This window comes from Nannospalax galili, unplaced genomic scaffold (assembly GCF_000622305.1).
Source record: "Nannospalax galili isolate Female #2095 unplaced genomic scaffold, S.galili_v1.0 scaffold286, whole genome shotgun sequence".
NCBI lineage: Eukaryota > Metazoa > Chordata > Mammalia > Rodentia > Spalacidae > Nannospalax > Nannospalax galili.
In genome coordinates, this window is record NW_008359442.1 from 11,663,447 (window position 1) to 11,686,890 (window position 23,444).

General features: G+C 44.6%; 1 protein-coding gene across 1 annotated transcript; it reads left to right on the forward strand.

Moving 5' to 3' along the window:
* Nucleotides 1-19,745: 19,745 nt before the first annotated feature.
* Atp6v1e2 (ATPase H+ transporting V1 subunit E2) lies at nt 19,746-20,422 on the forward strand. The gene is given in 2 exon segments (XM_008823067.1): nt 19,746-19,986; nt 19,989-20,422. Coding segments are annotated over 2 exon segments (675 nt in total).
* Nucleotides 20,423-23,444: the final 3,022 nt, after the last annotated feature.

Here is a 23,444-nt window from a genome sequence, read left to right on the forward strand (position 1 = left end):
CCCGGTCCCCGCCCTGCTCGGCGGAGGAGGGCGGGCCCGGCGCCTACCGAGTGCGGGTCGCCAGCCCCGCGCTCCGCGCGCCCCCGCCGCGCCGCGTGGCTCTGCCGCTCACCCTAGCTTGACTCCCCGCGTGGCGGGCGCGGAGGGCGTGGAGGAGGAGGTGCCGGGGGGCGCGGAGACCCGGGCTGGGGGAGGGGCTGAGGGGAGGTGGGGAGCCGCCCAGGGCTCCTCGCGAAAGTGCGGGCAGCGCCGGGAAGCGTCCATAAGGCCCCCGGTGCCGGGAGGAGACGTGGAGGCCTCTCAGGAGCCACGACGACTCTAATGATGACGCAATAGTCGTGCAAAATTATATAAATATTTATTTACATTTTCGCGGAGACCCGGGCTGGGGGAGGGGCTGAGGGGAGGTGGGGAGCCGCCCAGGGCTCCTCGCGAAAGTGCGGGCAGCGCCGGGAAGCGTCCATAAGGCCCCCGGTGCCGGGAGGAGACGTGGAGGCCTCTCAGGAGCCACGACGACTCTAATGATGACGCAATAGTCGTGCAAAATTATATAAATATTTATTTACATTTTGCCTGAAAGACAGGGTTCATCCTTTCGGCCTCGGAGTGCTCCACTCAACTAGAAATCGGGAAGAAAGAAAGGCCAGGAGAGTTAAAAAGCAGTAATAAAATTAGAAAGGTACGCGCAGAGGCGGAGGCTAGAGGGGCGGTGGGTCCCTGAGCTGGAAAGCTGGACTCCTGGCTATTGCTTGTCTCTAGCACCACCACCCCACGCCTTTCACAGCACGAGCTTGAGTCATCTTCTATGAAATTGGTGACTAAGGGAGATGCAGCATGTTGTACCACCAACCAGCCACAAACGGGAGATCCCTTGTCTCTGGAGATGGCAAATGTACCTGTGCTTTTTCCCTGGAGATGATATTGTCGAGGCCCCCTTTCTGTCCCAGTGCCTCTCAAAAGTATTCGGTTGTGATTCTTGAGAAGCGATGTGCTCCCGTGCTCTTGAGATTTGGCGGGTGATCCAGGGGGCAAATCCTGCGTTATCTGTCCGGCAAAGCCTGGAAACATGCTTCTGGCCAGGCTGGTTGTCCAACTGAGTGCTGCTTTGAACTTAAGGCACAGGGGTAGAAGGCGCACTCCACACTGATCCAGCACTATACCCCATCCCCAGCTTGCTGATAGAAGAGAAAATCGCTTTCTCTCATCGATTCATAGCGGTAGAAAATAATGTGTTGAAAGGTGCATGGAAGTCAAGTGGACCCCAGCCCTAGGTGAGGAAACTGCTACTTGGGAATTTATCAAAAGACTTCCAGCTACCCTGTTCAAGGACTTGGGGAAATGTTCGTTTCTTGATCCCCAGGCCCCGGTTCTCAAACATTGAACCTGATTTCATCTCTGCCAGGAAAACTTCGAGGATTGCTAGAAGTTCCTTGTGCATTCACGGGAGCATCTCTCTAGACCCTTTCCATTGTATGTGAGTGGAGGTACTTGCATTAATTGCATTACGTTGTGCAACATATCTGAAAGATACTTCATAAATTCTGAAAGATTAAGTACAGTGCCTTGAAATCAAGTCTTGTCACTTGCAAGAGAGAACGGTTTGCTCTATTCTTTGCAAGACCATTTGAGGGGGCAGTGCTCGCTGAGACTGGTATTCTGAAAGAAAGCTCTGTGGAAGGAGTTAAAGAGCTGTGGGAGAGAACTCTCCCCTCAATGCTGCATTTGGTCCAGGCTCCACAAGTTAGCTGTGTCCCTCCCCTTCTCTGGGGCTCGCGTTTTCTGCTCTACACATGTGAGCTCCTTGTACAGGGACCCCAGGTTCTGGACAGCTGCAAGAAGCTCGGGGAATGTCAGAGCACACTCCAAGTGGGGTGGGATGAATCATGTTGTGGTGATTTCACTGGCGACAGTGACCTCATTCTTTGGCCCACAGTAATGCCAAACAGACTGCCAGGAATACTTAGAGCTCTGGGGCTGATCCTACCTGGTGTGGATGTGGGTTGAGAAAGGGCGGGGGGGCGGTCATCCGGAATGCTGCCCTGGGGTTTCAGCCCCTGCTCACTTCAGCTAGAATAAACAGACCTCTGCAAGACCCTGGTTTTCCCATGGGCAAAGACGACAATGCCCAAGTGCTAAAACAGAACAAAACCAAGAACAGTTCTCAAATGTCAGGGACTTGAGGGACAGGAAGCAACTTTGTTTCTAAGTATCCCATAGGCCTCTGCTTCCTTTTTTCCTTTTGTTTGAACTGTAAGTATTGAAACAGACACAGGTCTGTGTGAGAACAGTGAACTTTTCTAGACAGCCTACTTCTCTTTTTCCTCTACTCCCTCCTTCCTCCTCAGCATTGATTCATTCAGTATTTCATTTAACAAGCATGAATTGAGGTCTACTAGAAGCCAGGCTTTATTTCTGGGCAGAGGATGTAGAGCTGGCAAGCCGCAATCACTAGAGGGGGAGCTGAAAAGAACTGATGGGCAAATAGATAATTGCTATATAATGTAATCAGTACTGTAGTAGAGTAAAAAGCAGGCTTCAGGAAGGCAAAGGAGGCAGTAGTGTATAGCTGTGGGTGTGCTGAGGAAGGGTTTGCAGAAGCGGTGTCTTTGGCCTGGGGCTTATGAGGTGCATGGGAGTAAGAAAAGAAGGCCTGGGAAAAGCAGACACCCATGTATCAGCCAAGAAAGAGCAATGTACAACTTTTTGGGAGTGGCAGCTCTCTGAGGTGGACAGAGGGCAGGCTCAGTGATGCACAAGAACTGATGATGTACCTCTGTCATTCCCACAGAGGCATATGTGGTAGGGGGGAACATTTTTTATTAGCTTAGCTAGAGACAAAGGCACTGTCTAGAAAAACAGTGGCCCTTAAAACAAGAGTCCAGTGAATGGGGGAGAGAAAATTTTACATAACCTGTTGTTCTACGTACTCAATGCTCACTGATGTAGTCTTATTCGATCTCTTAAATGACTATGCAAGGTAAGATCTGTAGATGACAGTTGTGTCTGTCTAGCACTGCATCATTTGCTTTTGATAAATATTCTTCGGAATTTCATGTGTGTCCTGGTTTTTTTCTTCATTGCTGTGACAAAACACTCTGACCACTACCATCTTGGGGAGGAAAGGGTTTATTCAGCTTACAACTCCCAGGCTGCAGTTCATCAGGGAGCCCAAGGTAGGAATTCAGGGCAGGAACCTGGAGGCAGGAGCTGGGGCACAGGCCATGGAGGAACGCTGCTTACTGGCTTGCTCCCCTGGCCCCTGCTCAGCCTGCTTTCTTATGTAACACAGGCCCACCTGCCCATGGGTGGCACCACCCACAGTGGGCTGGGCCCTCCCACATCACTCATCAAGAAGATGCCCCTCAGACATGGCCACAGGCCAGTCCAATAGAAGCAATTCCCCAATTGAGGCTCCCTCAACCCAGGTGTGTCCAGTTGACACTAAAGCTATCCAGCACAATGTGCCATTATGTGGTTTAACTGGATGCTTTCATCTTACACATCTTGCTCAGACCCATGTGAACTAGCCCTGCATGGGTTCCTGATCTAAGACAAGACATAAAAAATTCTTTCCTGGACTCACTGATTTGGGATTCTGGTAGAATTTCTCCTCTTTTACTACATAACTGGATAGTGTGGACCTGGAAACTGTTGGCCAGTCGTGAAAGAGCCAGTCCAAGAAAATGTAGCTAAGAGGCAGAGAGAAACAAAGATGGAGAGATACTGCCCCAACACACACACACACACACACAGATGCACACGCGCGTGCATGCACATGCACATACATGTGTGCATTCACACACATGTGTAACACATGCATACATACACAGTCAGAGAATATAGGTAATTTATAAGTTCATGATGTTATTCCTGAAGCCTTACTGGGTCTTCAGATGGTCAAATTGAACGAATCCAGATCTCCTTTCTGCCTAGTAAGTTGGAGTTAGTTTTCAAACTGGTTAACTGAAGGAATCCTGACTATTACAGTGTTATCATAGCTCAGGTAAGTAGATTTGCAGAGAGGTTAAGAAACCTGCTCAAAGTTACACAGCCAAGTGGCGGAGCTGGGCTTCAAAGTAATATCTTCAAAGCTCATGCTAAAAAGTCTTAGACTAGGAAAATGGCAAATTCAGGTGTGTCATTTGAGACCACTCTGGGATTTGTAGAACAAGAGAGTAAAGTCAGAGCAAAGAGGGGAGAGATTGTTAGTGTAAGATTGAACAAAGTGTGGCCATAAACATGAAGAAGGCAAAGGTTCAAGGATTTTTATATGGTAGTGTGCATGGGGCTTGGTACAGCATGGGAAAGATTTGTGTCACCACCTGTTTACCACTGATCAGCAGTTTCTCTTGACTGTAATTGAACAAAAGCGTTGGACTTCTTGTGATAGAGAAATTTAGTTCATCCCTGAACCAAGTCATGGTAGTGAAATGATTGTTGCCTAATGCCTGCACTCCACTTCATCCCTAAAACCATCATTGTGAGAAAGAGTTGGGTCCTGTTTGGTCCTACCAGCCCTTAACTGCTCAGGCCTGGGGCTTCCCTCTGACCATGATTCTGTGGTTCCTGCACAGTGGGTAGCAATTATGAAGGAGAATCTATGCTGGAGAGTCAACCAACAACATCCATTACATCTGGGTTTGTTGCTCACCAGTGTTCCTCGGCCTCTCCAAGATGCAGTGGAAATAAAGAATTTGAGAAGAAAACCATATATCAGGGGTTCAGGAAGGTGATATGGATCCATCTTGAATCCATGATCCGTTGTACATTCCAGGCAGAGTCCATGCTGGCTCCAAATCACCTGATCTTGATCTGCCTCTCTTCTCTCCTTAAACTTCCTTATGGGTAGTAATTGATAAGGAAGTGAAGTGATGATCATCCTTTTACCCTTGGTGTTGTCCTGCTCTTCCATGATGTTTCTTTCCCTTTGCACAGCCCCCATTTCTTCCGACTGCAGCCTCTTAACTGCTCAGGCCTCTCCTGCCACTTTCAGGCCTCTTCCTTCATATTACCTGACCACATACCATACCTATGCTTTTCTTCCCCACTAAAACCTCCCATCTTCATCCCTTTCTCTTATGACTCAACCATAATATACATTGCACAATATTTTGAGCTGAGGTACCAATGGCTTGCACACAGTGGCAATTTCTTAAAGGTCGATGGTCCTTAATGATCAAAATAATAAAAAGAAAATCTAATAAAGTTGCTCCACTTGTTTTTCATTTCTAGGTAGAATGTATCTAGACCCTCCTTTCCATTTCATTACCTCCCAGAAATTCAGAGCACCACCCCAGCCACTGATAAGCCACTAGCTCAAGATCCTTAATAATGTTTTGTCATTGTCTGTCTTCTAATCTGAGATTAAGAAACAGTCTCTGTGACTGGTGGTGCCACTGTCCATTGCCGAACTATAGGAAAGGGCACTTCTTTAGAGTTTGCTGAAATGAAATGCTCTTCTAACCTGGGGGTGCTCCCCTTCCAGAAGCTTCAAAGAAGGCTGGGTCACAGATCTCTCTCTTAGAAGTGAAATCAATGGCTTTATCCCATGCTTCAGTACTTAGAGTGGTGTAATTGGTTCAGAAGTGACAGGTCTACAGATGGGTTGTTTAGGGCTAGGAGATAGCAATGGTACCAGTCATCTGAGGCTCATTTGTGGCTATTCTTCCGTAGTAGATATTTTAGTCACTCAACATCAGACTCATATTTTGAATGTGAAGAATCTTCCACTTTGTGATTCTCAATGGGAAGAGAACAGCAGCCCTTATACAGAAAGCTAGAAATTACAGATATGCTTTCCTTTCCCAACTCAGGTGTTAGTGAAACTGGAGTTAAACTCAAGCCACACATTCTCTGGGGGTCAGCTCCCGTCAGGAAGTGGCACCTTGGGGTAGGCAGTGGTGGTAGATGTGGTGTAATTGAGTTCCTGGTTCAGAAGTGACAGGACAGGCTTACACATGGCTTGTTCAGAAGGAGGTGACAGCAATAGTGGCAGAAGTGGTTTTCCCACCAGAATAGTTCCCAAGGCATGACTTGGATACCAGGAGTTGCTCCTGCCATTCCACAATCCTACATGCTATCTATGATTCCTGATTCCTTTTCTGTTTAATCAGCCACAAAGCGTTTCTTTTGCTTGCAATCCAGCCTCTCAAGAGAAGGGCGGGCAACTGGATCAGCACATTGAATGTGCTTCATGTAGGCAGTGTAGCAATTTCCAGTTCTACTGTAACCAAATAGCAAGTACTAGACTAATCTTTCAATGCAAACAACTTGAAAATTATATCAGCTCAGTGAAACCACAGTTTCCCAGATACTGGACAGCATGTAGTATAGGACATAGTTCCTGAAAAAGGGATCAAGTGGGACAAGTTGCCTTGCTATTACCTTAACTTTATGTGGGACTATTTTTTTTCCTTTTTTCCCCCCTCATTTTAAAAATTAGTTTTTTTGAGAATTTCATGAAACAAATTTTGGTCATTATTTGCTCTCCTTCCAACTTCTCCAAGGTCTACCCCCCACTCTCCTACTCACCCAACTTTGTGGGTTTTTTTTTTTTTAAACTCATCAAATCCAATTTGTGCTACCTGTGTACCCTGGGATGTGTGGCCATCCACTGAAGCATGGTTGGCCTGCCAGGGGGCCACACTCTTAAAGAAAACTGACTCTCCCTCTCCCGGAAGCTATCCCAGCAGCCAAAAGCTTCTCAGCTATATTGTGCCCACCTCCCCTCTCCATGTTGAGATTTTGTCTGGCTTGAACTTGAGCAGGTCTTGTACATACTGTCATAAGCAGTTCATGAGTTCATAGGTATAACTGCCCTGTTGTGTCTTGAAAGTATTTTCTTTGTAGTCATCCACTGCCTCTGGCTCTTAAAATCCTTCCACCCCATCTTCCTCAATGATCCCTGCACTTTGGAAGGAGAGAGTCTGATATAAGTGTCCCATTTAGATCTCAGCACTCCATGTTGACCAGTTGTGGGCCTCTGTGTTAGTTGCCATCTACTGCAAAAGGAAGCTTCTCTGATAAGAGCTGACGGATGCGCTAATCTGTGGACACAATAATAAGTCATCAGGAGTCAGTTTAATACTATGTCCATTTAACGGGAATATTTTCTTAATGAAAGTATGCTGAAGGAGAACCCAGGCATAGCATAGTCACCTTGCACAGCTGAGGAGATCACTGGGGAGACTTTCTGAGGCAAGGTGTCATAGAAGAGAAAGCATGGAAGCAAAAGGAACTCTTGGGCTCCCCTGATCTCTTGTTGAATACCAAGTTGCACATGTATAGGGCAGAATTCCACAAGGACACGCAAAGAACTTCCAGGGAGCTGGAAGGTGATTGGCTGCCAGGGCTCATACTGGTCCAAGAGATGTTTTGGTTTCAACCAGCCAATGTGAAAAGTGACTGAAAGCCCAGAAAATTTAATAGAAACTCCATAAGGGTGATTTATGTGAGAAAAAGGATTAAGTTAGCTCTAGAGTCAAGGTAACTTTAGACATTCACCAACAAGGTTTAGAATCAAGCCTCAGAAAGAGATAGTACATCTACTGTTAATGAGCACTGCCAGTTAAAACAAATCTGCATTTTAAAGAATAAAAGCAAAGTATAGACATCCAACAACATAAAATTCAGAATGTTAAAAATTACTATGCATACAAACAAATGTACTGTAACACAACATCATAGAGAATTTAGTGGATAGAAACAAATCCAGAAATGGCAAAAACAATGAAATTGGCAGAAAAGTAATCAAATGAAGTTTAAAACATGCACAAAAATTTAAAGGAAAACATGAATGTAACGAGGAGGAAAATAGAAGGCTTTTATTTTTTTTTAAAAGAATCATATAGAACTTTTAGAGCTGAAATATATAATACCTGAAGTGAGTGAGTCACTGTCTGGGTTTAACAGTAGTTTGGACATTGAGAAGGAACTATCAGCACTTGACACTAGGAACAGCAACAGAATCCACCCAAACTAAAAATCACATACGAAGAGAAACACACACACACACACACATACACACACACACACACACACACACACACACACACACTCACAAAACGACATTAAATGATTTCATGTGCAGACATACTTATATACTTGGAGTCTAGAAAGGACTGGGGCAGTGATTTGAAGACATAATGACCCAAACCACTCCAGTTTGATAAAAATTATTAACCAAAAAGCTCAGCACATACAACCAAAAAATAACACAAAGAAAACCACATCAAACAAGCACTTCATAATGAAGTCATTGAAAACCAGTAATAAATAGAAGAACATTTAAGAAAAAAGAGATATATGTCAGGGAATAAAGAAAAATAATTTCTCATTTGCAACAATGCAAACTGGAATATAATGGAATAGAATCTTTACAGTGATGACAAGAAGAAAAATAAGGCACTGTAATTTAGAAGTCTATGCTCACAGAAACTATCCTCCAAAAGTGAAAGCAAAAGAAATGATTATTTTTAGATATCAAAAGCTTACAGAATTTTTTTAACCATAAGATTTTCATTCCAAGGCATCTACTCCTGGGGAACAGAAGGGCAAAGAGAGAAAGAAAAAGAAGGTGGGGTGTATGCCTTCCCGTCACGATGGACTCTTGCTCCTTTGGGAACAGTAAGCTCAAATAAACTCTTCTTTCTCTAAGTTCCTTTGGTCAGAGTTTCTCTCATAGGAACAGAAAAGTAACTAATATGCCATAAGACCTTTTTATAGTAGTATTAACTGCATCCACAAGTTCTTCACCTTCCAAAACCCTATCAGGTATAATAACACATCACCTATAATAACATCAGGGGATGGTTCAGGGCACTTGGGTCTATCATCCATGGAAATGGAAAGGCAGACATGAGAACCTTGTATTTCAGGACTTAAAAGGCAAGCTATTTGTTCTCTGAATGAGGGTTGGAGAAGGGAAGATAGAGATTCTGGGTTCCTGAGTCATAAGTAGATGCCTGACCAACCCTGAGATAGAAGCAGAGTCACCAACACCATCCTGGCACTGTGTCCTGCACATGCTATCAGCTTCTGTTCAGTCCCAGCTTCTTTCCTGCAGCCATCCTGGTCTCTCACACATCCAGGGATCCTGGGGATCCTAGTCCCATAGGGGAAAAGGTTCTGGACATAGGTGGTAGGAGGCTGAATAATGTGGGAGGTAGACACCTGTGTCCCTGTGTCCTGTGTTGGGTGTTCTGAGACCTTCAAGTAAGAGTGGGAATTTCCAGCAGATGCCATCTGGCCAGAGCTAACTTTTTATACCCACTTTCCCATGAAACAATGTGATAAAATATGTTGTAAATGTACTGAAATAAATATGCCTTGCTTGATTAAACACTCTGCCCTGACCTCCCTATGGAAGTTATCCCAAGCCCTTCCCTGGCTCCCTCTGATCCGGTTCAACAACTAGAAGGTTAATGTCTGGCTAAGCAATGGGTTTTCAGGACCCTGCTCCAGGAGGCAGGACCACACTGACTGGTGCCATCCTTCACTTGAGTATAATCTAGAATTATAATGGCCTTCTAGCTACCTCTTTGAGTAGACGAGGCCTAATCAGAGGCCTCCAAACAAATCCATTTAAATAGCTTACATTGTAAAAATTCTTGGAACTCTCTTCCCAGAGGACCCTGAAAAGTTCCTGGATGTGGTGAGGGACATGTTGGATGGATATAGACATTCTCTTCCTTACAAACCAGGACCTTCTGTGCACCAGAGAGCTGTGTCTCTCTGCAGAGGTGATGCCAGGACTGTCATGATGAGAGAGAATTCTGAATGGGGCAGTGCTTGGCATGTGCCACCTGAGATTGAGAATTAGTAGCAGACATTGTTGCTGTGTATCTCTGAGCAGGTGGAGCATTTGCACTAACTCTTAGAGCCATTCCAAATTTGCAGGGCAGGTCCCTCTGAGGAGGCATGTCCCAGGGCTCCTCACTGCCCTTACCCTTAGGCTTAGCCTTCTGGCAGTTTCCTGGGACTCTGACCTTTGACCTAGGAACTTCCCAAGCTTGTTTGTTCTTTGCATCCTTTGGCCTTTGCAGTCCTAATATGAGGGTAGCAGAACTTCTCATTAGCATCTTTATTTCATAGATGCGACCTTATATCTTCATCCAAGATAGGATTCAGGCAGACTGTGAACTTCCGTTCATATCATTCAGCATGGGAGTGACATCAGGACTAAGAGTTTATCCTCTGATCCAAGTCCAATGTGCTTCCTATGACATAAGCAGTTGCTAGCCATATATGCTCCTTGTATAACATGTAGCACAATCTCAGACCATGTTTCTCATATTGGGAGAGGCCTATATTTTTGGGGGGTGAGGGCTGAGTACTTTGATAAGTGGGTTCAGGGGATAAATGAGATCTTCTAAGATAAACATTCCTTAATTAACAATAGATGATTGCTTAACTATGAGGGTGGATTCAGATAACTTATAGGTAATGTTTCTCAGATGTTACTAAGAATCACAGTGACAGATACATTTTTCACAGTGAATAATATTTAACATATGTATATGTATAGCTACATCTAATAAAGTTTGACAAAATAAAATGTAATCTTACTACCTTCAATGAATTCTGAGTTTTCCATTCCATTTGGCTTCATTTCTTCTTATGTAGTGGTTACTTGCAAAAAAATTTTATAGCCCAATAAGGGATTATAGTTGAGAAACTCCACTGTAGGGCTGTTGGCTGGAGGTTTACAGCAATTTGCAGTTGGAGGTAAGGGCTCAGGACCTAGAGAGATAAATAATTCCCATAATTCAATAGCAAACAGAATACCAACCAACCAACCAACCAAACAAACAAACAAACAAAAAACCAAAAACCTGATTAAAAAGTGGGTAAAGGACTTGAGTAGACATTTTTCAATGAAAATATTAAAATGGCCAATAAACACATGAAAAAATTCTTATCACTTATCATTGGGGAAAAGTAAATCAAAACCATGAGATACTAATTCCTAGCCCTTAGGATGCTATTATCAAAAACACAGAAGTCCTAGAAAATAACAACTTTTGGCAAAGATGTAGAGTTATTGGGACACTTATGCACTGCTGGTGTGGTTGTGAAATAATGTGGCCTTTGTGGAAAATGGTAAGCGGTTCCTCAGAAAACTAATTAATTAACTTTTGGGGGGAGTCTTTTCTGAGATAGGGTCTCCCTGTAGCCCCAGCTGACCTGGAACTCGCTATGTAGACCAGGCTGGCCTTGAACTCACAGAGATCCACCTGCCTCTGCCTCCTGAGTGCTGGAACTAAAGGCGTGCACCACCACGCCCGGCTTGTTCCTCAGAAAATTAAATTCAGAGTTACCATACTGTCTTAGTCCATTCAGGCTACTATAACAAAATATATTGAGTAATTTATACATAGCAGAAGTTTATTACAGTTCTGAAGGTTAGAAAGTCTAAGATCAAGGCACTGGTAGATCCACTGTCTGGTGAGAGCCCATTCCTTATCGCACCTTTTGTGAGTCCTCATGTGGAAGAAAAGGGCACACAGGCTCCCCTGAGCCTCTTTTATAGGGGCTCTAATACCATTTATGAGGGCTCCAGCCTCACAGACTAATGACTTTTTGAAGGCTCTACCTTTGAATACTATTGGATTGGGAGTTAAGTCTCAACACATGAATTAAAAAGAAACAAACAACCTGGCATGGTGATGCACGCCTTTAGTTCCAGCACTTCAGAGGCACAGGCAGGTGGATCTTTGTGAGTTCAAGGCCAGCCTGGTCTACATAGTGTGTTCCAGGACAGCTGGGGCTACAGGGAAACCCTGTCTCAAAAAGACCAAATAAACAAACAAACAAACAAACAAAAAAAACAACATTCAGACCATCACACAAGCATGTGATCCAGCACTTCCACTCCTGGATTTATATCCTAAAGAATTAGAAGCAGATCAAAGGAGTGTCATTCACAAGAGTCCAAAGGTAGAGAAAATAATCTAAGTGTCTACACTGATGGATGAATAAGGAAAATATGGTAAATGCAATGGAATAAGCTAGACAATAGAAGGTAAGGCTTTTCTTTTTTGATATGTACATGGTGTCTGTGTGTGTGTGTGTGTGTTTGTATACATGTTCTCATGTGTGTGTGCATCTCTCTGCAAGTGCACATGCCTATGTGTGTAAGGAGGCCCAAAGTTGATGATGTTGGGTGTCTTCTTCAATCTATCTCGTGTGTGTGTGTGCGCGTGCGTGCGTGCGTGCGTGCGTGCGTGTGTGTGTGTGTGTGTGTGTGTGTGTGTGTGTAAATGCAGGGCCTCTGGCTGAACTTGGAGCTGCCTGCTTTGACTTGTCTGGCTAACCAACTTGCTCCAGGAATTCTGTCTCCAGTTCCTATGCATTGGGATTACAGGTAGGCTGTCACACACCTGGCTTTTACATGGGTTCTGAGGAGTCAAACACTGATCCTCATGCTTTTGTGGTAGGCTCTTTACCACTGAGCTATCTTCCCAGCCACCAAAAGAGGGAAAGTCTGGCATATATACTGCATGGATGATTTTTGAAGACATTAATGCTAAAGTGAAATAAACCAGTCAGAAACGGACAAATATTGCATGGCTCCACTATCTGAGGTACTAGTTCAATTCATAAAGATAGAAAGAAAGTAGAGTGCTGGTTGGTTGCTAAAGGCTGGAGTTGAGGAAAGTGGGGAGTCATTTAATGAATACAGAGTTTCCATTTGGAAGATGAAGGACGACTGGAGGGGATAGCTGCACAGCAGTGTGAACGTATTGGATGCTACAGAACCACATGCTTAAAGAGGGTAAAGATGGCAACATTTATGCTGTGTATACTTTAACATCAAATAAAAAAAAAGGTTTTACTTTTTAAAATGGGATTCTGGCTTCACTGACAAAATCAGATCATTTAAAGCCCAGGGATCGCATTTTCTAAGATGGTTTGGGTTGTGTGACCCTTGAGGTGAGATACAAGAGGGCTTTTCTTCTGGTGGATGCTTCCTCTGGAAACTGAGCTATGCAAATTTGAAGCAAATCACCCCTGGGGGAAACTGAACTCTCTGAAGTACCCGACTGCTCTGAAATGCCAGAACTGCAGATGTTTAGAAGAAGTTGCACATTCTTAATGTAAATTATTTTGGGAGAAATGTTTCCCTGCCTGTCTGGCTCACTCTTCCTCTTTCTGCCTGGCTGCTTCAGGCATCTCACATTCTGCAGGCAGGACCAGAGCTTGCTTTGCCACTGGGATGGAGTTCTCTACCTAAAATTGCACATGACCCTTACTGTCAGTGCTGACATAGAGGCAAAGCTTTTCTAATACATCTGATTCTTCTTTGTAGGTGTTGGCTTTTGCTTCCAGATCAAATGAATGCTCTGCTCTTGCTTTCCCTTGCCCGGCTTGCTCCTGGGAGAGCAGGTGCAGAGTTCTGGCTTTTCCACATCCTCATCCTCAGCCCAGCTGTTCTGCTCTCTCAGTGGTCAAACCTGATAATGCTTGTGTCCCACCTCCTCCTTCATTCCTGACACCTTGTCTCTTGTCCAAGGCCTCATCTGTATGTAGTGTCTATCTGGTTTATAGCCAGCTGGCTTCTCCTCACCGCTCCTTTCCTCTCTCACCATTTGCTGAATCTTCCTAGACCAGGGTTTGGCCAAGTTACAGCACTACTCAGAAGACACAGGACCTGTCCCTCAGCTGAAGCCTGACACCACTGTAATCTGTGCCCTTTCTTATGTCTTATCCTTTCTCACTTTGAGTGGCAGGTGCCTCTCCACATATCTAGGCCAGAGGTTTCTCTGGCAAGCTTAAGGCATTGCTTAGAGTCGAATCCCCATGAAGGTGGGACCCATTCCTGCATATTTGAACACATTCTTCTTAGTGAATTCCTCCCATGCCCTGCCTTTTCCAGGTGACCCACTCCAAGTTAAGGCATTGCACTGCATCTCCTTAAAACCTCATGTTCTTGTCCGAGTTCCCTAAATTGCTACACATTCTTTCATTTATCTTCATCCCCTTGTTTCCCCATTGTCACCACCCAGACATTTCAAACCATCTACTTGTGAGATTGAACTTTCTACAGGCAATACATTATAACAGAACCTATAATGAGCCCAGGAGGAGAATGCAGAGCTGGATCCCTTCACTCCCATAGCTTTCTTGACATTGCTGATGATTTAACCTCCACTACCACCACCGGCCCTGGGCTGTGATTACCAGCTTATAGAATCCTTTCTCCCATCACACCAAGGACTTGGGAACCAGGGCTGGCATCTGCCTTATTCTCCAAACTGTTGTTGGTACCTACACAGTTCCTCACACACTGCTGAGCCAATACTTTCTAAAAGACAGAAGAGGGGATTCCGCCCCCCCCCCCATATTTAATAATTTTAAATCCCCAAAAGGATTTCTTAAATTTCTTCACCTACTTCCTGGGCCCTACACATTGTCCCGTGCTTCAAGCTCTAGAAAGTCCCTTCCCTTTGCTTTCCAGTGTCTAGAGGTCTCAGTCTGGTGCTGTTTCCCTTTTGACTGGGGTAGAGAGCCCACACTGGACACATCTGACCTCAGACATGCTTACAAACCCAGCTGGAATGAAGACAATTGCTTCAGGGTCTGGGCCAGACTCCTGACTAGCAGACATTGGGCTTCCTCTTCCTGCCTCCCATGGAGCCAGGATTCTACACATTTCCAGGATAGATACAGTTTCATGAAGATGAAGACCCAAAGAAAAAGAAGTTTTGAAGCTCATACTTCCTCCTACAACCTTTCCTCCATACACAAATACAGAATCACCAGTTTTGAAATGTCTTTTCTACAGTCACAGGATGGGCATCTGGGGTGCTGGCAATATCCCCCCTCCCTTTTTAACATATTTATTTATTTATTATTTATTTATTTATTGTGTGTGTGTGTGTGTGAGAGAGAGAGAGAGAGAGAGAGAGAGAGAGAGAGAGATTGAGAATTAACATACATAGGCTCTGGCACATGTGTGGAGATCAGAGGACAACTTGCTAGAGTTGGTTCTCTCCTTCCACCATGTGGGTCTCAGGGATTGAAGTCAAGTTGTCAGGTGTCAGGTTTGGCAGCAAGAACTTTTACCCACTAAACCATCTCACCAGCCCCCAGCATTCCCTTTCTTAACCTGGGTGGTAGTTACAAAATATTTGCCTAGTAATAATTCATTAAGCTTCATGTTTGCGTTCTGTGCACATTTCTGAACATGCATTAATATTTTAAAAGATGAAAGAAAGAGATAATGAAAGGAAGAAAAAGAGAGACCATTTTCCTACCCCCAAGCCCTGGTACAAAAGCAGACATGAGCATTTCTTGGTTTGGTTTATTGTTTTGCTTAAGCCACAGGCTCATGTGAGCTCATAATCTCCATCCCAGACAGGCTGGAAGTTCTGTCTGCCAGACACATTACATGGGCACCCACATTCCTAAAGACACATTTGCTGGAGCCCTGAATTCTAGCCTGCCCCACCCTGCAGCTGCTTCCAATCCAGCACTAATACACTCTGTAGCTCAAGTGGATGTGCACAGAGGGGCTCTTGAACTGTGGACTGCAGAATGAGAGAGGGGGCTTGTGGTGGGCTATGAGATGATCCGCCCCCAACCCCATCCAAGGGCCCTGGAATTCATAACTTCACCTACCATTACCAAGGACGTAACTGTGGTTGAGGGCACCATGAAATGCTAGTGGGGCCCCTGAACTCCAGCCAGGGCTACTAAGTTGAATAAAAAGGCAAGACAAGTCTATGTGTCCTCTTTCGTGAGCAGAGATCAAATTAGACTCTTGCTGTGGTGAGGAATGAGAGCCAAATGCAAGAGGAGACGACAAGAGCCATAGCAATAAATGGTGTTGATATACAATTACCACTCATGAAGACACTCTGCCTAGCACAGTAATGAACCTTTCTTTGTTCTTTCTTTCTTTCTTTCTTTCTTTCTTTCTTTCTTTCTTTCTTTCTTTCTTTCTTTCCTTTCTCTCTCTCTCTCTTTTTTTTTTTGGTCTTTTTGAGACAGGGTCTCCTTGTAGGTCCAGCTGGTCTGGAACTTGCTATGTAGACCAAGCTGGCTTTGAACTCACAGAGATCTGCCTGCCTCTGCCTCTTGAGTGCTGGGACTAAAGGTGTGCACTACCACACCTGGTGAACCTTCACTTCTTTAAGCCCCACAAGAACCCTATGAATGTGATGCTATTATTACTTCTGTTATACACATGAGGAAACTGAGGTGTTTTTTTTTCAGGGCCAAGCATCTTCAGAAAGTCATATGTGTGGTCAGGGCAGAGCTGGCCTACATGATGGAAACTGCTCATGTCATTTTCACATGTCTGGGCACAGAAAGACACCTCTCTCATGGACAGGAGCCCAGCAGCCCCGTGGTAGGAGTGACTCTTGTAAAGACCATCTGGTGCATTATGATTTGGCTGCTTCCTCATTAAACAACCTTGGGATTTGGCTTCCCATGCAACTCACATTCAGGAAAAAAAAAAGAAGACCATGACCTGCCAGCATGACAGCTGTATTTTTCATTAGTAAATTAATACATTGGCTGCCTGGGTCTGTACATATGTCTGCTAAGGGGAATCACCCCAGAATGGGGCCCACTCTTTGCCAACTTAATTGAGATTCTGAGCATGCAAGGATAAGTCCCGGCTGTGGCCCAGGTGCCAAGGAAACTTCTTGGATTCCTCTTGGCAGAACTGGTCAGCCTTCCCCAGGGACAGCCTGACTCTGTGAATTCAACAGCGAGGGTCGTCTGTACAAAGAAGGCTATGACAGTGCCAGGTTCCAGTATGTGAGCTGATCCAAGTTCCACATTCTGTGTCAGACTCCTGGCGCCAGGGTAAAGGCAGCTCCTGGCAGGGGACTGGTAAGGGCTTCTCTGGTGTCTTTGTTCCTCTACACACATGGCCAGGGCACCCTACATCTTACACTCCCTCTCCTCTCATCCACAGTGACTCTCAAAGCTAGTGACCGACAGAGTCTCTCAGGGAGTCTTTTAAAACCTATATAATTCATGGGTCTTCTGTAGAAACAGAGAATGTTTTGCTCTGTTGATGAAAATGTAGTTTTCAAAAGTATACCTAAAAATAATTTGAGATGAGTTCAGTAATGTTCTTTTGGAAAAAATAATGTTTTTGAGAAAAGGTCTCACTATGTAGCCCTGGCTGACCTGATACTCGTTATGTAGACCAGGCTGACCTAAAACTCATAGAGACCTGCCTGTCTCTGCCTCCTGAGTGCTGGGATTAAAGACGTGAACCACCATGCCTGGCCTTTTTGAAATTTTTTAAAACTTCATTTATTATTTGTGTGTTAGGGGAACACATATGCCAAGGCATCGATTTGCTAGAATGGGTTCTTCCTTTCTGCCTACGCCTCCCGGTGTATGGGACTAAAATTGTGCGCCACCATGCCAGGCATAGGAAGTGTTTTTTTTTTTTAATTAATTTATTCTTTGATAATTTCATACATGTATACAATACATTCTGGGCACACTCATCCTGCTACCCTCTCTTAATCCTCCTCTTACCATCAGTACTCCCCTTTCTCCCACCAAGTCCCCATTGCACTTTGGTCTTTTTGAGACAGGGTCTCCCTGTAGCCCCAGCTGGCCTGGATTCACTATGGAGACCAGGCTGGCCTCAAACTCACAGAGATCCGCCTGCCTCTGCCTCCCGAGTGTGGGGATTAAAGGCAGACACCACCACACCCGGCTCATGTTTTTTTAAAAAAATTGTTGTTCATTTTTGAGATAGGGTATCCCTGTAGCCACAGCTAGCTTTGAATTTGCTCTGGAGATCAGGCTGGCCTTGGTCTCGTAGAGATCTGCCTGCCTCTGCCTCTCAAGTGCTGGCATTAAAAATATGCACCAGCATGCCAGACTCCTATATTAAATTTTTTTGACTTATTAATTTTAATTTTATGTGTATGTGTGGTTTTACCTGCATGTATGTAAGTGCACCCATGAGTACAGTGCCTTCAGAGGCCAGAAGAGGGCGTTATATCCTCTGGAACTGGAGTTATAGGCTGTTGTTAGCTGCTATGTGGGTGCTGTGAATCAAACCCAAGTCCTCCGCAAAAGCAGCCAGTGCTTTTGACCACTGAGCCATTTCTCCAGCTTCTTTCATGTGTTTTTGTTTTTGTTTTTGCTTTGTGACCCACTAGGCTTAACCAGGGCCACTTCCAAGGGCATGGGTATGAAGCATGAGTCACTCGCCAGCTCAGCTACAACTCAGAATACAATGACTTCTTCCCTCTACCCAGTAGCCTTCACTTGCCATTAGTTCCCCTGGCCCTGGTGGACCTATGGACCCCTCGCCCAACCTATGACTGAATGTTTACAGTTCACAGTTGTGTGGGCCCTATTCAGGAAATCACAGCTTTTGAGAGCTTGAGTCTCATGGCTATAGGACAGCATTTCATGGCCCTGCTAGGGAGGGTTTCTGCTTTCTTTTGTTTTTATTTGCTTCATTAGTTGTTGTTGTTTTTGTTTTGTTTTGGTTTGATTTTTTTTTTTTTTTTTTGTATTCGTGGTGCTAGGATGAGACCCAGGGCCATGGGCATGTTAGGCAAGTACTCTACCACTGAGTCACATCCCAGTCTGAGCAAGTCTTTTTAAAAACAATTGTTTTAACTTTATTATTATTATTATTATTATTATTATTGTATGTGTGTATACAATAAGTGTGAGTGTAGATGCATACGTTATGGTGCATGTATGGAAGTCAGAAGACAGCTTTGTTGAGTAGTTCTCTCTTGGGGATCAGACGAAGGTTGTCAGCCTTGCAAGGCAAGTGCTTATACAAGAGATTTTATACACTGAGCCATCTCTCCAGCCAAATCTCAGCTGATAGTGGCAGAGATTCTGATGGCAGCAGGTGTAGAGTGAAAGCTGGATTTAAAAAAAATGTTTTTAATGTGTATGGGTGTTTTGCCTGCATATATGTAAGTGCACCATGCAAACAATGACCGTGGAAGTCAGAAGAGGGTGTTGGATCCCCTGGAACTGGAGTTATGGACAGTTGTTAGCTGCCATGTGGGTGCTGGGAACCAAACCTGGATCCTCTGGAACAGCCAGTGTTCTTTACCACTGAGCCATCTCTCCAGCCCTGAAAACTAGATTTCTTCAAGGCCCTCCAGGCAATTCAAAAGCATACACAGGCTTAGAAACCACTCCAGTGAAAAGATTATCCTCAGCCCCCACCCCTACCCCCAGCTCTCCCTAAAGTGCCATTATATCTGTTCAGCAGTTCTGTAAGTCTTTGAATCACTGAAGGTTTTTGGTGCCCTTCTGCCTCCAAAGAGCCTTTCTGGATTCAATCCTGCCTTACCAGGTTTTTTAGGATTTTCCCCAGTCCTTCCCTTCCCATAATGTGCCTGATGTATTGATTTGGTGCTTCCACTCTATTGACCTCCAGTCTGAGTCTTGGGCCATCCCTGCTTTAAAACTTCTGACCTAGATCAGCCCATACTTCCCATTATTATTGGATGACAATGAGAGAAAGATGGATGGAATGGAAGTTGAAGGCTTTGTTCTTCTAGGATATGGCTTCAGACAAATTGAATTTCCTGCCATGGACCTGTTTCCTCATCTGTAAAATGAGAACTCTAGCGATGGTCTCCATGATCCTTCCCTTTGGGCTCTGATTTTATTTTACTCCCTCTTGTGTACTCCACAGCAAGGAAGTGATCCTATAGAAACTGCCCTAAATCAAAGACAGCAGGTGGTCTACCAGTTCTCCCTCCATCCTCTTTCTGAGAGCAGCCATGGCCCTGACTGATGTGGATGTGCAGAAGCAGATTAAGAACACGATGGCTTTCATCGAGCAGGAAGCCAATGAAAAGGCAGAGGAAATAGATGCCAAGGCTGAAGAAGAGTTCAATATCGAGAAAGGACACCTTGTGCAAACACAGCGACTGAAGATTATGGATTATTATGAGAAGAAGGAGAAGCAGATAGAGCAGCAGAAAATAATCCAGATGTCCACCATGAGAAACCAGGCAAGGCTCAGCTGAGAGCCCGAGATGACCTCACCTTGGAATTGCTCAGAGATGCAAAGCTGAGACTCAGTAAAATTATAGAGATCCCAGAAATCTATCAGGAGCTGCTGGATAAACTAGTGCTCCAGGCTCTGCTCCGGCTGCTGGAGCCCGTAATGATTGTCCGCTGCAGGCCACAGGATCTTCACCTAGTGGAAGCTGCGGTGCAGAAAGCCATCCCTCAGTTAATGATGCTCTGTCGAACACATGCAGAGGTCCAGGTTGATCAAGAGGCATATTTGGCTGTAAACGCAGCTGGAGGTGTGGAAGTCTACAGCGGTGATCAGAAAATAAAGGTTTCCAACACCCTGGAAAGTCGACTGGCTCTCTCAGCCCAGGAGAAGATGCCAGACATACGAAGGGCTTTGTTTGGAGACAATACCAATAGAAAATTCTTTACATAAGGCTCTGGAAAGAGAAATTCAGGTTGAACTGCTAAGTCATAAAAGTCCAAGTTATTTGGACAAAAGGAACTCATGTTTCTTCCTCTTTGAAAGCTTTACTATTGTTCTATCTTCTTTTATAAAAGAAAGCTTTACCTTTGAATATCTAAAAGCATTATCATTGTAAACTTTGGAATAAAGCTCCAGTTAATGCTCAGAAATCAAATTCTAGTTCATCTGTATTTGTGGCAGCTTCTAGAACAGTTTGAAGTCTGGATGAAGGAAGTAAAGCTGTCTTCTGATTAGCTTAGCCTTAGGAGAGTTATGAATTACATCTTTGACCTATGAGTCTGTATGCTCTAAGCTTATTCAAGTATGAAGTATGTTTTTTCTCTTTTGTTTCAGCTTTAGTGCCTTGTAGTGATGTCATTTAATGAGAGTCAACATCACAGGTGTGACAGGTGTGGCCAGTGCAGTCACATAGGGCTCATGCTCAAAAAGGCCCCAGGCAATCAGAAACTGCACCTGTAGTTTAATGCTGTATAACCACTGTCTTGAAATTTCTGATTTTATCTTTGGGCATGCGTTTTCTAGGAGAAGCTACAACGGGACACTGGGGTGTGCAATGGACACTGGGGCTTAGAGTCTTCTACTGACTCCAGAAACCCATCCACCTCCATGAGATTGGCTTTTGGCCTGTGCCTTCCAGCTTCTTCCAGCCCCAGAGTTCAGCCTTCTTCTTCACCAGCAAACGTGACCACCCTCTGCCCCTGGTGAGGGTACAAGCAGGGACGGTCAGAGTGGACGTGTACACACTCTGGGGAGTTTTCAGGCTAGGCATAATGGTGGCCATCCCGGCCCTTGCCACAGTACACAAATCTTGAGGCTGATGGGAAGGAGAACCAAGCAGTTGTCAAAGTTGCTGAGCCCAAGTATCCAGGCAAGACCCTCAGCAGCTTCAGAGGCCCTGCATGTGGCCTGTGAAGTCTTCCTTCCATTCAGTGTCTGTAGGGATTTGGGCTATCTCTCGCCCTTTGGGGAAAAACTAAGAAACACAGAGTGTGGTTATTTTTGTTTACATATAGGCATCACACAGTATAAAGTGAATAGTAAAATGTGTGCTAATTTGGCTTTACTTAGGAAAACATTAAAGAGTAAACATGAAAAGCAGAGAGACTGCAGGGGAAGGAACTGTACATGTTAGCACACTTTTTTTTTTTATTTTTCACAAAGGATCTTGTGTTTTTGTCTTGCATTGGACTCCACAGATTTCATAGCTGGTTCTGCATGGGCATGCTTGCTTTAAAGTTTAATCTGTGCCCTGAGTATGTGCTATTGAGTAAAAGGTTTTGAAGGGGAGAAACTCCAAACAACTTTCCGAGGCAAAGGTTATGGTCTCTGTGGTTCGGATGATGTGTGGAATAGAAACCCCAAGAAACTTAAAGTTGGGGACAGGTTATTAGTAAATGGGGGTGCTTCACAGAACCCAGAGGCAGAAACCTCTCATGACCTCAGGAGAGGGCTGGAATTGAAACTCAGAAAGCCATTTGAATCTTCTGTAAAGCCACCTGCTTTTCTCCTCTCAGCTACCCTGTTTAAGTATGCATGCCTCTTAGCCCCGAAGTTTACTTGGGTAGCTCCAGAAACAAACCCACTTTTCTTGGAGCCAGTTTGCCCACAATCCATTTGCCCAACTTAGATCAGATGTCCACCTCTGGTCCATGTGGTGTCTGGGGCATTTCCCAGAAAGAAAGGGCTTTGTCAGCTGACAGACTTCTAGACGGTGTCTTCGATGTGAGCTATGATGATTAATATTGTGGACCTGATGCATCATCTAGGGGACAAGCTTCTGGGAATGCCTGTGAGGGATGGTCTCTGGTTTACTGAGGTAGGAAGACCCATCCTAAAAGTGGGCGTCACCCTTTCCTGGACTTTTTCCCGGACTTTACAAAACGAGAAAGCTAGCTGAGTACTAGCATCACATCTGTGGTTCTCTGCTTCCTGACAGTGATGCACCTTGATCAGGTAGCTACCTTAAACTCCTGTCACCAGGACTTCCCCATTGTGATAGCCTGTACCTTCAAACTGTGAGCCAAAGTAAATTGTTTCACCCTTAAGTGTCTTTTGTCAGAATATTTTATCACAGCAGAAGGAAAAGTAAAACAGAGAACCCCCCCTTTTTTTTAAATAATATTTTTTTGTCTCTTGTTTTGTTTTTTGAGACAGGGTCTTCCTGTAGTCCCAGTTGGCCTGGAACTTTCTATGTAGATCAGGCTGGCCTTAAACTCACAAAGATCTGCCTGCCTCTGCCTCCTGAGTGCTGGGATCAAAGATATGAGGCACCATGCCTGGCTGAGAAAGCTCTTTCAAGTTTCAAATTCAGTCACCAATGACCACTTTTCTTTCCTTCCTTCCTTCCTTCCTTCCTTCCTTCCTTCCTTCCTTCTCTTTCTTTCTTTCTTTCTTTCTTTCTTTCTTTCTTTCTTTCTTTCTTTCTTTCTTTCTTTTTCTTTCTTTCTTTCGGTTTTTTGAAACCAGGTCCCCAGCTGGCCTGGAACTCATTATGTAGACCAGGCTGTCCTTGATCTTACAGAGCTCCGCCTATCTCTGCCTCCCGAGTGCTAGGATTAAAGGCATGTGCCACCACATCCAGCCCAATGACTACTTTTTCTAATGCTTTTGATAAACTAGGTATTTCGTTGACTGCAAGAAAGATTGCAATCTGGTCCTGTTATTCAGTGGGGATAGATGCATATAGAGATAATTATTGTGGTGACAATACAACATGGTGAGTACCAGCCTCATGCCCATAAAAGATACTGTGGGGCACAGTGATAGGAAGGATCACAGAAGGTTTCTTGGGTGTTGGCAGTTCAGGCAAGGGGCATGGGGGACAGGTAGCATGAACAAATCCCTGAAGTGTGAAAAGCAGGGCCTGGATCTGTGTGTAGGCCAGTGTGATGGCTTGTTAGGGGTGATGGGGCAGTGACCATGGATGAGGCTGGAAAGACATTTAGCTTTAATTCTGGTGACAAGGTCATGA